Here is a 14,592-nt window from a genome sequence, read left to right on the forward strand (position 1 = left end):
AACAGGCCTATCATTTCCTTTCTTCTACCTCCCTCACTTCTTAAAGATTGGAGTGATACTTGCAATTTTCCAGTCCTCCAGAATCATTCCAGGATCTAGTGATTCTTGAGAGATCATTATTAATGCCTCTAGGATCTCTTCATCTACCTCTTTTAGAACCCTAGGGTGTAATCCATCAGGTACAGGTGACTTGCCTATCTTCAGACCTTTCTTCTTCCCAGGCACCCTCATCTTAGTAATAGCAACAAGTCTCAACTTTTGCCCTCTGACACTTGAATTTCTGGCATCGTGAAGACTGAGTACATAAGTTCATCCACAATTTCTTCATTCCCCATTACTATCTTCTCAGCATTATTTTGCAGCAGTCCAATATCAACTCTGGCCCTCTTTTACTTTTGATATATTTGAAACAGCTTTTGGTATACACTTTTATATTATTGGCCAGCTTACCTTGATATTTTATCTTTTCTCTCCTAATGGCTTTTTTTAGTTGCTTTCTATTGATTTTTAAAAGCTTCCCAATCCTCTAATTTCCCACTAATTTTTGCTATATTATATTCCCTCTCTTTTGCTTTTTTTCTGTCTGTGATTTCCCTTGTCACCCACAGTTGCCACATCCCCCCCCCCATTTAGAATACTTATTCACCTTTGGAATGTATTTATCCTGCACCTTCCAAATTTCTCCCAGAAACTCCAGCCATTGCTGTTCTGCCATCATCACTGCTGGTGTCCCCTTCCAATCAACTTTGGCCAGCTGCTTGCTCATCCCTCTGTAATCCCCTTTAATACTGATTAATCCACTCTAATACTGATACATTTGACTTTATCTTCTCCCTCTCAAATTGCATGGTGAATTCTATCATACTATAATAGGTTCCTTTACCGTAAGCTCCCTCAACAAATCTGGTTCATTACACAACATCCAATCCAGAAATGCCTTTCGCCTACTGGGCTCAACCACAAGCTGCTTTAAAAAGCCAACTTGTAGGCATTCTACGAATTCCATCTCTTGGGATCCAGCACCAACCTAACTTTCCCAATCTACCTGTATATTGAAATTCACCCATTACTATCTTAACATTGCCTTTTTACATGAGTTTTATTATTTCCAATTGTAATTTGTACCCCACGACCTAGCTACATTTCAGGGGCCAGTATATAACACCCCTCAGGGTCTTTTTACCCTTCATTTTTCACCAACAGAACCAACAACCCCTCTGCCTACCTGCTTGTCCTTCATTTCTGACTGTAAAATTAAATTTTACAAGTGAATTTTTGCAGATCCTGAAAATATGAAAGAAGAACTGAAAGTTTAGAAAATACTCAGTGTCTGTTTCTTTAGAGTTATCATATTTGGTTTGGATTATGGGATACAAAATGTCAAATGCAGTTGCAGAGAGTTGAGGATTATTTTAATATAGACTTGATTTATGCTTGTTCCTCTATTCAAACCCATTTTCAGCATCAGTGTGCACTGTTTTCACTAATAAAGCCTCTTTTAATGGATTTGTTTTAACTCAGAGAAGAATAATTTGCACGTGCACGCGCGGGCACACACACACACACACACACATGCTATTTCAACAAAGTCAAATATTAAATTACAAAATCTCAAGTTCACATGATTATCAGGTTCAACCTGTGTTAACGCAAACTGCCATGATACTCACTGTAGCAACAGCATCACTGAATGAATAACACAGCTGGGGGAGGTTATTCCACCTATTGAGTTTGTGCTGGTTCTTATAAAGACAATTTCATTTGGAGCATTTCATTGCTCTCTCTGAAAATCCCTGCAAGTTAATTTCCTTTTAAGTATTTATGAATTTACTGTCAGAGGCTACTATTAACTTTACATTAAATCTGCACTTAAAATGCCAGGTTCTGATTGTATAAACAAGATTTTTCTAACCTCAATTTGTCAATCATCTTGCAGCTATGCTTTCTGCTTATTGACCTTGAAGCTAAGAGAAGCTTTATTTTTTCCCTTAAACTTACTTCATTTTATACACCCCAGTTGAATTTCCAAAGCTCTTCAGCTTTATTAGCTCCTTGAGGGCTGTTAACATGGATTATAATCAACCACCTTCCTTCCTTAGATTTATTTTAATGCCTATACATAATTGTTTTAAAGGAAATTTAAGGACTCAAGGCTCAGCCTTAGTAAAAATGTTACAGCAATTCAATTTGGCCAATTAACATCTGAATTAACTGCCTATGTATATTCAGCTAACAAACTGAAACTTAGAATGCAAATAGTTTTAATAGTACGACCTATAGTATGCATGGTTTGGGATGGAAATTGGATTTAACTGAAGTTTTGATGGTCATTCCTTTCTCTAGGGCATGGATCATGTGACTGTGGGGAATGCCATTGTGACCAAGGATGGATGGGTGAATATTGTAACTGCACCACAAGCACAGACTTGTGTATTTCCAAAACTGGAAAACTATGTAGTGGGCGTGGCGAGTGCAAATGTGGAAAATGTGTCTGCTCACATTCCGGAGCCTCTGGAGATAGATGTGAAAAGTGCCCAACTTGTTCTGAGCTCTGCTCTTCTAAGCGGTAATTTGCACAGCTCTTACAAATCGTTATCTCCGGATATCCTTTTCTTAATTCATTCTCTTTGCTTCCCTGAGAACCAAATTTGAATTAAAAAGTAACAAACTGGTGGAGGAATTCAGCAGGCTAAGTAGCATCAATGGGGAAAAGGAGCTTCTGACCTCTTGGGTTGAGACTTTGCATTGACGTTCAAAGTAAATTTTATTATCAAAGTACATATAAGTCACCATCTACAACCCTGAGATTCATTTTCTTGTAGGTGTACTCAGCAGATCTATAGAATTTTAACTAAAACAGGACCAGTGAAAGATCATCTAGAGTGCAAAAGACAACAAACTGTGCAAATGCAGATATAAATAAGTAGCAATAAATAATGAGAACATGAGATAATGAGATAGAGAATCCTTAAATTGAGATCATTGTTTGTGGAAACATCTCAGTGGATAGGCAAGTGAGTGCAGTTATTCCCTTAATTCAAGAGCCTGATGGTTGAGGTGTAGTGACTGTTCTTGAACCTGGTGGTGCGAGTCCTGAGGCTCTTGTACCTTCTGCCTGATGGCAGCAGTGAGAAGAGAGCTTGACCTGGGTGGTAGGGATCTCTGATGATGGATACTGCTTTCCTATGCCATCAGGATGGAAAGTGGAGAAGGAAGATAACTGGCTTAAAAAAGAGCAGGGAACTCTGGTATTTTGCTCCAGGTTCCAGCATGTGCTTCACTTATAGCCTCAATATTGGACTGCCTTTAAATTGTTTTAGCAGCTTTTTGAATTGCTGCACATTTGCTGTGTGATTCATAGTAATATTAAAGCTGCTAAAATCATAGATTCATGCAATTTGGAAACCAGTCCTTAAGCCTACCAAATCTAGAATGAACATCAGTAATCCTATACCAATTATGATTTTATTCTCCCCCACATTCCCATGTTCTACCACACCCTTCCACACTAGCAAGTCAGAACTGAATAAGATTGAAAGTTAGACGTATTAGTATTACAGTGAAGTAATGGAAGTTAAGGAGGAATGAGAGAGGAGCTGGCCATTGTTGATTAGAAGAGGACACTAGCAGGGATGATGGTAGAACAGCAATGGGTAGAGCTTCTGGGAGCAATTCAGAAAACACAGGAAAGACACATCCCAAAAATGAAGAAGGATTTTAAAGGGAGGATGAGGAACGAGGCAATTGTGGCTGACAAGGAGTCAAAGACAGCATATAAGGAAAGGAGAGGGCATAGTATATAGCAAAAATTCGTGGGAAGTTTGAAGATTGGGAAGCTTTTAAAAACCAGCAGAAGACAACTAAAAAGCCACAAGGAGAGAAAAGATGAACTATGAAGGTAAGCTAGCCAATAATATAAAGAGGATACCGACAGTTTTTTCAGACATACAAAGAGTAAAAGAGAAGCAATGTGGATATTGGACTGCAGGAAAATGACACTGGAGGATAAAAAATGGTGGATGATTCAGATTGTGGAGTTATTGGTTATGATCTTCCAAGAATCACTAGATTCTGGAATGGTTCTGGAAGACTGGAAAACTGCAAATGTCACACCACTCTTTAAGAAGTGGGGGAGGTAGAAGAAAGGAAATCATAGGCCGTTAGCCTGACTTCAGTAGTTGGGAAGATGTTGGAGTTCATTATTAAGAATGAGGTTTCGGGATACTTGATGGCAAGTGGTACAATGGGCCAAAGTCAGCATGGTTTCCTTAAAAGAATATCTTGTCTGACATATCTATTGGAATTCTTTGAGGAAATAACAGGCAGGATAGACAAAGGAGAGTCACTGAATGTTCTCTACTTGGATTTTCAGAAGGCCTTTGACAAGGTGTCACACATGGACTGCTTAACAAGATAGGAGCTCATGGTATTACAGGAAAGATACTAGCATGGGTAGAAGATTGGCTGACTAGAAGGAGGCAAAGGATGGAATTTTCTTTTCTGATTGGCTGCCATTGACTAGTGGTGTTCCCAGGGGTTAGTGCTGGAACCACTTTTTCTCACATTATATGTCAATGTTTTGGATGATGGAATTGACGGGTTTGTGGCAAGGTTTGCAGACAATACAAAGATAGGTGGAGGGGAAAGTAGTGTTGAGGAAGCAGGGTATCTGCCGAAGAGACAGATTGGGAGAATGGTCAAGGAAGTGGCAGATGAAATAAACTGTAGGGAAGTATATGATCATGCACTTTGGTAGAAGGAATAAAGGGTGTTTTTTAAATGGGGAGAAAATTCAAGAATCTGAGTTGCACAGGGACCTGGGTGTCCTTCTTCAGGATTCCTTAAAGGTTAATTTGCAGGTGGAGTTGGTGGTGAGGAAGACAAATGCATGTTACCATTCCTTTCGCGAGGGCTAGAAAATAACAGTAAGGATGTAAGACTGAGTGAGGCTTTCTAAGGCATTGGTCAGACAACACTTGGAGTATTGTGAGTGGCTTTGGGCCTCTCATCTTAGAAATGATGTTCTGGCCTTGTAGAGCGTCCAGAAGAGGTTCACAAGAATGATTCCAGGAATGAAGTGGTTGATGTATATGTAACATTTGATGGCTCTGGGACTGCATCTGCTGGAGTTTAGAAGGTGGGATCTCATTGAAACTTATCAAATGTTGAAAGGCCTAAATATGGAGTGGATGTACCCTATAGTGGGAGAGTCTAAGACCAGATGGCACAGCCTCAGAATAGAGAGATGTCCATTTAGAACAGAAATGAGGAGGAATTCCTTTAGCTAGAAGCATAGTGAATCTGTGGAATTCATTGCCACTGGTGGCTGTGGAGGCCAAGTCCTTGAGTATATTTAAAGCAGAGGTTGATAGGTTCTGGATTAATCAGGACTTCAAAGGTTATGGGGAAAAGTGAGCTTGAGAGTGATAATAAATCATCCATCAAGAAATGGTGGAGCAGACTCAATGGGCCGAATGGCCTAATCCTGCTCATATATGTTAAAGTCTTCTGAACTCAGGTCGCTATATCTGTAAGAAAGCAGATTCACTGTGTGCAGCCTAAAATCAGCCCTTACCCAAGCAATGAACTGTCAGTTGTCCTTTGTTTTCAGGGTACCCTTACCTGTTTTGTTTCAAAGGTAACAAGTGATCTAATTTCTAATTTACAGGCAATTTCTGTGGCTAATTCAAAAGTGCTCTCTTCTACTTCATGTTGCTTAAAATGAACTTAAAAGCTATGAATATCTAAAGCTATGTTTGCAGAGACAGCAGGAGGAGGGATTTAACTTTTTTGTGTACTTTGGCTTCACTAAACTGTCCTTTGAATAATGACTGTCAGGGCATCAACTATAGTAAATGTGAGTATCTCAAAAACTCCCCAAATTTCAGAATGTACGTGACACTTGCAGGCTCCCTCTGCACACCCTTGGGTGTTTGTTAACACAAACAATGCACTTCACTCTGTGTTTCGCTGTACACCTGGCAAACCAACTTGAATTTTGAATCTTGGAAAGGCATTTTGCCAAGTTAGGATATGCATTATATTTGCATTTGAACAAAATGGGTTGGTCATTAAATCTTAAGGAGCACATATATTTCGATTTTTTCAGTGAGAAAGAGCTGTTGTTAATCTTGATGATAATTTTGTTTTTTCAGAAGCTGTGTTGAATGTCACCTTTCTAAGGTGGATGGATCAACAGATGAATGCCAAGAGAAATGCCTGCTCGTTGATTCTACTGTCAATCAAACCGCAGGTAGTATATTTGATTTCTTAATTGTTTGCAGAAGGCAGTCTCCTCCTAACCCTGAAGTGAAAATATGTAAAATATTATTAATTTAAGGTAAGTTTCATGGCATGAATTAATGTCAAAATCATAATAATCAGTACAGTTTGTGGATTGGAGTCTGTAGTTCACGTTATGATGTCTGCTTTCTGGTCGCTCCTTTTTTGTTGCTATTTTTACTAGGGTGGACTGGCTCCGCAGCCTGAAGTTAATGAATGACACAGAGCAGATTGAGCTGAACTGAATATGCCTGAACTGGTTCGATGATTTGTTGTTTCATGTTCCTCGCTCAGTTTTTTTGCCATTTGAGCAACTTGTTATTTTTTTTTGTTCCTTGGGGGTTTGATGTTTTTCTTTGAACAGGTTCCACGGTTTTCCACCTTTGTTTTGTGGCTGCATATAGCATTGAGGAAGATGGATGAATTTAGCAAATCTGGACTGGGGTCTGCTGGGGTTTCCTGAGAGATTTTGTGGGTGGGACTTGTTCTGCCCTGCCCATAACACTTGATTATGCCATTCAAGTCCGGACATCATTTTGGTTCTGGTCACTCAGCTCCAGAATGACACTCAGTTAGAGGGCCGAAGAAGTGCTATAAAGATTAGATGACGAATGCTTTAAGGAAGTGCAAGATCAGACCTGAGGTCCTGGAGGATGTTGCTGCTGACCGTATCCCTTGGCGACAGCTGTGTAGGGACGGGGTTCGTATTCTGGAGATGGAAAGAACAACCAGAAGACAGCAGAAGAGAGCCAGGAGAAATGCAGCCATGGTTGCCATCACTACCACCAGTGTGTGTGTGTGTGTGTGTGAGAGCCAGGGTGCCTCAGACTTTTGCACAGTACTGTATTTGTCGAAGTGAAGCAGAGAGCCAGTTTGTAAATCTAGCGGGATCAAAAGGTTTTGGGAATGGTGAGGATGGTGTGCCACGGAAGGGATGTGGTTCAGTTGGCAGAGAAGCAGTTTCAGGAGCAGAGGGTGGCGTCGGTGCAGACACACCCAGTCCTGAGTCACCAGGGAAAGTCATTTGATTTTAAACGATTGGTTTATTATGAATAAACTCTTCTCGGGCTTCCAGCTGGTTGCAGGTATCCATTTTAACCAATGTTTCGACGACAGACTCCTCTGTTTTCATCAGGGATGATGCCTAAGCACATCTAAACCAGTGCTATATATACCCCATCATCTGTTCCTCCTCATTGGTTAGTCCTCAACCAATCAGGTTTCTGCTGTACCACTTTGTTTATAATCGAATTCCGGTTCTTTCTTAGAGTGTGATCTTCAACTTTGTTAAAATTCCTCTTCTCTAGTTTCATTTCAATGGCTTCCTTCGCCAGGCAGTCCCACAAGCCATTGTAGTTTTGCACTGTTGAAGTCAAACCCATGGCCATTTCTAATGTAATGTTCCACTACTGCTGATTTCTCCAGGTAACTCAAACAGAGACTCCTCCTGTGCCTCTTGATACGTGTTTCCACCATGCACCCTGTCTGACCGATATACGCTGCTCTGCATTCACAAGGAATCCTGTAAACGCCAACTGTCCTGAGTCCCAGATTATCTTTGACCCGCAGAAGCTGGAATTTCAGCTTCCTTATGGGCTGTGGGTGCTATTAACCCAGTATTTCTTCAGGATCCTGGCAATCCTTACAGAAACCATGGAAATATAGGGAAGACAGGCAGTAGTGACAGCTTCCTTATCATTGTTAGGTCTCCTGTTTTTTCCATCAGCCCTTTTGAGGGAGCAATTGACTTCTTTCACCTTGTAGCCATTCTGTAGGAACATCACGTGTAGTCATCTGAATTCCTTGTGGAGATTCTCTGGGTCCAGAATCGCTTAAGCACGGTTAATTCTAGTGGAAAGAAACACTGTCCATTGGGAAGCGTGATGGTGGCTGTTATTGTTGAGGTATGAGTCCGTGTAAGTAGGCTTCTGATAGATGCCATGCCCGAGGCTACCATCTGGCTTCTGTTGTATTAGAATGTCCAGGAATGGGAGGCAACCACTCTTCTCCATCTCCATCGTAAATTGAATGTTTGGACGTATACTGTTCAGATGATCGTGTACCTAGAGTCCATGAGGCCACGCTACGAACAATTGGTTTATTGATCATTGCAGAATGTCTCTCTGGTGCATCCTGGTCCTTTCTTTTTCCCTTCCCCTTTTCCTCAATCACGAATCCCCTCTCCTTGCTCCCTTCCCACTCTCGGTCTACAACAGAGACCGCTATCAGAATCAGGCTTATCACACTCAAGTATGTCATGGAATCTTTTTTTTATGGTGGAAGCAGGACATTGCTGTATTTAAAATCCTCATTACTACAATACTGCAGTACTGTGCAAAAGTTTTAGGCACTCTTGCTATATCTATGTGCCTAAGACTTTAGCACAGCTGTGTAAATGCTTCTTTCACTGTTTCTGTTTTCTTTTTTGAAAAACACTAAGAGACTTTTATTTCCTCAACCTCTGCACCACAGATTCAGATGCAATTTCCAGGTAGCAACTAGGCTTCAAGCTATGTAGAACAGAGGTTCTATCCCTCTGATGGCAAAAAATAAAATAAAGCAGATAATTAAAAAACATGGTGTAAAATACTATTTCAAAAGATGTACAAGGAAATATTAAATCTCAACATTAAAAGGTATGCCTTCTCCCTTGCCACCTCATCTGAACTACATCATTATCATCAAAGGATTTCAGTTCTTTTCACCAATCTGACACAAGATCTGAGGTAAATTCTAGTATGATAACGTCCTGTTGTTGGGCACAATGGGAACGTTGCTAGTTCCCTTGAGCACTGCTGCCCACAGCCAACAAGATTTGTTCCATGTTTTCCCGATGTAAACCCAGGCTTACTCAGCTGTTAGTATTTTTATTAGAATTCAGCCGAACCTCCAACCCACAAGAGCTGGAGCCAGCTTTTAGACCTCTGATTCCTTCAGGAATCAGATTAGTTAAGTCCAACTCATCTTGCACATGGGCTGTGAGGCCAGGCAGCTTATACCGATGTAAATTCTGGACTCATTAGGGTGGTGAGATTTATTGGTAATAGATACGGTGTGATACTTTTTGCCAGAGGGTTAGAGTGTAGATATAGAGACATATTGTCGCAATTATACAGATTACTGGTGAGTGCTTTTGACAGTTTTGGTCTACTTATTTAACAAATGATATACTGGTATGGGAAGCAGTCCAAAAGAGATTAACAGAGTTAAGTCTTGGGATGAGAAAGTTGTCCTATCTTGATAAGCTAGAGTGATATTGCTTGGGCAGGGGTTCCAAACCTGGGGTCCATGGACCCCTTGGTTAATGGCAAAGATCCATGGCATAAAAAAGGTTGAGATCCTCTGGTTTAGAAGAATAAGGGGTGATCATATTGGAAGTTAAAAGATCCTAAAGGTGACTGTAGACTTTGAGATATTTCCACTAGAGGGAGAATTTGAATCAGGAGGTCAATTAATTACAATTAGTTACAAATTAGGGAGCAGTGATTTTAAACTGATAGTTGTCGGAATTTTTTTCTCTCTGAGGGATGTGAATCTCTGTCCATTTAGTCTCATCTCTGAAAACAAGCAAAATTGCCTCTGTAGTGTCAAATGGAATTGTGAAATTGTTCAAGTATGGAATTTAAGTTAATTTGATTAATGAAAACTTAAGCTTCCAAAAAGTCATAGATCAGTATAGATATGTTTTTTATTGGCTCTTAAATGTTGTAAGCAAAATAATAGATTTATCTGTTTAAATATTATTGCTTTTCTGGTACTTATTTTGATAGTTTTTAAATGCTCTGCATATTCTGCAATTAGCATATACAACAGTTCATTTCTGTGTGACAGGAGAACTCACATCATTGTACAGTAGTCTCTGTTTTATTATTTCATATGGTATTATTGCACATTGGTAAATTATTCAGTTTATTATTATACTGTACTTCATTATTGCTAAGTGTGCTTTTAAATGTTGCTATTGTAACGAAAGTATTTCCCACTTGGGATCAATAACATATTTATTATTATTATATCTACTTGAAATACTCAGTCCATCTGAAGAATTTCAATATAATTTTGATTATATGATTGGCTATTAAGTGTACCATAATCGAGACATAGTTATTGTTAGAACTGACAGTTTTGCAACATGTGAAATACTGGCCATCAAATGCACCAGAAAGTTTGTGATTAATGCTTAAGGACCCTGCACTCCCAATTTTATTAAAGCTCTGTTGAAGAAAGATTCACACATGCCTTTGTTGGCTAATGCTGTTGGACCACACATGGAGTTACTAAAGTGAACAAGAGCTGAGAATCCTTTGTAATAATCCATTTGAGTGGAAAATGGGATTCCAAAAAGTTATACTGACAGATTATTTTATTAGTCATGCATAGAAAAATTCAGCCATTTAGGAGAGCATTCATATAGTTTCAGTATGAGTTCTCTAACTTTTGAAATTATATTTGAATCTGACTGTATATTTTCAAACTATTTTTATAGACTTTGAAGAAAACCAAGCTACTTACTGTACTTTGAAAAGCAGCAATGACTGTAAAATGTCATTTCGTTTATTTAAATATGAAAATGGAGAATCGCTTCTTTTTGACCTTGAACAATACGGTAAGATTGACAGTGCTTAATTTCATATCCGTGCATAAAAGCCTAGTACATTTCTGTCATGCCACAAAATGGTAGAAAAATGTGAGGCAAAAATTTTCAAAAATGAGTATGAATTTGTTAAATTACATTAAGTACAGTCCAAATGTTACTTGTCACACTGCAGTTTTCAACACCATTTCTAGAGAAAGCTTCCAAGTCACATTCAATTAAGTGTAATAATCTATTGAGACAGGAATAAATAAGAGATGAATGCACATGCATCATGGCAAACAATTCATTGTGAAGGTACATTAAAAAAAATCTTGGAAATATCCAGTAAGTCAGGTAGCTTTGTGAAGAGTGAATCACTGGATAATCTTGTAGCCCAATGACCTTTTTATCAAAACCAGGCAGAACATTAGAGCATCACAATATTACAAGGCATTGTTGAGGCCTAATTTGGAGCATTGTGTGCAGTTTTGATCATCTATATACAGGAAAGATCTAAGTAAGATTAAAAATAAGAAAGAAAATTTACAAGATCTTACTGGGACTGGAGGACCTGAGTTATGAGGAAAGATTAAATAGGTTCAAATTTTATTCCCTAGAATGTAGAAGATTGAAAGATGATTTGATAGTGGTGTACAACATTGAGGGGTATAGAGAGAGGAAAAAGCCTGCTTGCATTTTACCCTGAGGTTGGGTGAGACTACAATTAGAAGTCATGGATTAAATAAAAGGTGAGAGAGTGGTGAGAGTGTGGAATGAACTGCAAGTGCAAGTGGTTTATTTGAGTTCAATTTCAATGTCTAAGAGAAGTTTGGATAGATACATGGATGGGAAGGGTATGGAGGGCTAAGGTCCAAGTGCCGGTCAATGGCATTAGGCAGTTTAAGTGGTTCAGTATGGACTGCATGGGTGGAAGGGCCTGTTTCTGTGCTGTGGTTTTCTATGACTCTATAGTAAATTAAATAACTAATCAGACATCAATCATCAGAGAACATCTGATCTCAGAAAGGAACAGGTATGCTGCAGACAAACTACTTTGAATAACTTTAAAAAGCAAAAAGCTGCAGATGTTGAATTCCTGAACTACAAACAGCAAGTACTGAAAGTGTGAGTTTCACTTTGAAGTGGTACAAGTGAGATCCATTGAGAGAGCGGAAACCATTGAAGAGTGCAAGTCTCATTGTGTTGGGTTTCACCTCGAAGTAGCAAGAGCGGGAACCATTGAAAAGAGTCATTCTTGTATGTGAGTTTCACTTGGGCCAGTAAAAGGAAGTGAGGTTTAAGCAGATTGGTCGTTGTGGGAGGGGCTGTGGTGTGAGTAGACAGAGTAGAGTAGGGAACTGAGGCTTTAGCAAGAAGAGCTAGGAGGCCAAGGTCCCAGAGGAAGTTTTGGAGCAGCCATCGTGTGAGTGGACGTGTAGGGATCTGAGGGTTTGGCAGGGCAGCTCAGGTGTGTAGCAGGTAAAGACAGGCAAGTTTTTGGTTTGTGGGTAACTAAAAAGATACCAAATTACAACCAACTTAGTAAAATAGGGATGCAGGATCAGGTGATGTGTTGTCGCTGGTAACACCCCATTCTGGCTCCTGATGCTCACATCTGCAGATTGCTCGAGGAACTGTGGCTCAAAGTTGAACACCAGGAATCTGAGCTTCAAACTCGGTGTTGCATTAGGGAGGGGGAAAAGATCCGGCACACTGTGTTTGAAGAACCTATTGGATTAGTGACTTCAAATTTGGTCTATGGCCAGGGACAAGAGGATGTGACTGTGAACGAGGCTGGTAGAGGAGATGAAGAGGCAGTGCTGGACATGCCTCAGCCCTTGAGCTTGCCCAACAGGGCTGAGATTGTTGCTGTCTTTGAGGATCAGTATGGGGGGGATATAGGAACGATGTGCCTGGCACCATGGTTCAGAAAGCCCCCAAGAGCAGGGAGTGAAGTGAAATGTAGTTGTAATTGGGGAAAACATTGTCATGGCAACAAACATAGTTCCGTTTCAAGAATTGAAACTGAAGGCTATGGTGTCTACCGGATGTGTGTGGGTTTGGGACATGTGATCTGACCTGCAGAGGAATTTGGAGTGGGAGGAGAAAAATCCATTTGCTGTGGTCTATATCAGTACCAGTTATTTAGGAAAAACAAGGTTATGTTGAGGGAATTTGAGCAGTGAGGGATTAAACTAAAACAAAGCACCAACAAGGTAATAATCTCTGGATTGTTACTTGAACGACGTGCAAGTTGATGTAGGGTTAATAAAATTGTAGAGCTAAATGTGTGGCTCAAAATCTGTTGTAGAAGAAATAGGTTTGAATTTGTGGGACATTGGCACCAGCATTGGGGAAAGAAGGAGCTGTTCTGACAGGACAGGCTCCATCTGAAGCATGCCGGGACCAGGGTCCTGGCAAATCAGAAAACTTGGGCTTTGAATAGGTCTTTAAGTGAAATAGTGGAGGGAGCGACTAATAGATTGACAAAGTATAGATAAAGTAAAAGGGAAGCAGAGTGCAAGGGATGTCTCCAGAATAGAGATTAAGACCAGAAGTTTAGAAAGGGTTATGAATTTAATGTCGTGCAATATAGAGACAAAATTGAAAGGAAGGTTTGTGAATACAGGACTGAAGGTGTTATATTTGAATACATGCAGTGTACAGAATAAGGCAGATGATCTCGTGGCACAGTTAGAAATTGTCAGGTATGACATTGTAAGATATTCTTTCAGTAAGGAGAGAAAAGATAAAATGTGAAGTTAAGCTACCCAGTAATATATAAGATGATGCCAAAAGATATATAAATAGTAAAAGAGCTGAGACTGGACATTGGACCACTGGAAAATCATATTAGAGAGGTGGTAATGGGGAACAAAGAAATGGTGGATGAACTGATTAAGAATTTTGCATCCATCTTTCACAGAGAAGGCTGATGCAAAACTTAAATATTCCCTGCCATTGTCTTGTATTTAATGCCTAGACTGTGAAGGAAAATGTAGCACGTTTAAAAGGGAACAAAACGCTTAAGCAACACGCACAAAATCCTGGAGGAACTCAGTACCAGGCAGCATTCATGGAAATGAATAAACAGAGTAAACAGTAAATTAAATTAAATTCAATTAAACTCATGAGTCCTGAAGAAGAATCTCGGCCGAAAACATCGACTGTTTACTCTTTTCCATAGATGCTGCCTGGCCTGCTGAGATCCTCCAGCATTTTTATGTGTGTGGCTTTAGATTTCCAGCATCTGAAGATTTTCTCATGTTTGAAATCCTATACTTAGATCAGTTTTTGGTTGGTTAGAGAGAACAGAACCCGGTGGAGGTTGAAACAGAACAATATCATTATCAACAACATGTTGAAACATTTTGTTCCTTTTGCAGAATGTCCTTTGCCACCAAATGTTTCTATGATAGTTTTGGGAATTTCTTTGGCTATCCTTGTTGTTGGATTGGCAATTCTGTTTATCTGGAAAATGCTAATATCCATCCATGACCGCAAAGAGGTAGCCAAATTTGAAGCGGAACGAGCAAAGGCTAAATGGCAAACGGTATGTATATATTGTATATATGTAATGTAATTCTGGAGCATGAAACACTTGAAAATCTATAAGTTAAAGCCATGCATAGTTCTGCCAAATACATAAGGCAATTGTAGATAATGTAACATTTACTACTAAGAGTTAATTTGATAAGAATATGTATAAATTTCAGAACTGATTTATTAATATT

General features: G+C 39.5%; 1 protein-coding gene across 1 annotated transcript in view; it reads left to right on the plus strand.

The window, feature by feature from the left end:
* The window catches only part of itgb6 (integrin, beta 6), a 67,875-nt gene that overhangs the window by 43,585 nt on the left and 9,698 nt on the right, over positions 1–14,592 (plus strand). Inside the window, exons 11-14 of the mRNA XM_059966466.1 lie at positions 2,344–2,566; positions 6,156–6,253; positions 10,769–10,888; positions 14,245–14,411. Coding sequence (XP_059822449.1) covers positions 2,344–2,566; positions 6,156–6,253; positions 10,769–10,888; positions 14,245–14,411 — 608 coding nt within the window. The remainder of the gene's footprint in view (positions 1–2,343; positions 2,567–6,155; positions 6,254–10,768; positions 10,889–14,244; positions 14,412–14,592) is intronic.

Source organism: Hypanus sabinus, chromosome 4, assembly GCF_030144855.1.
Source record: "Hypanus sabinus isolate sHypSab1 chromosome 4, sHypSab1.hap1, whole genome shotgun sequence".
In the NCBI taxonomy this organism is placed as follows: Eukaryota; Metazoa; Chordata; class Chondrichthyes; order Myliobatiformes; family Dasyatidae; genus Hypanus; species Hypanus sabinus.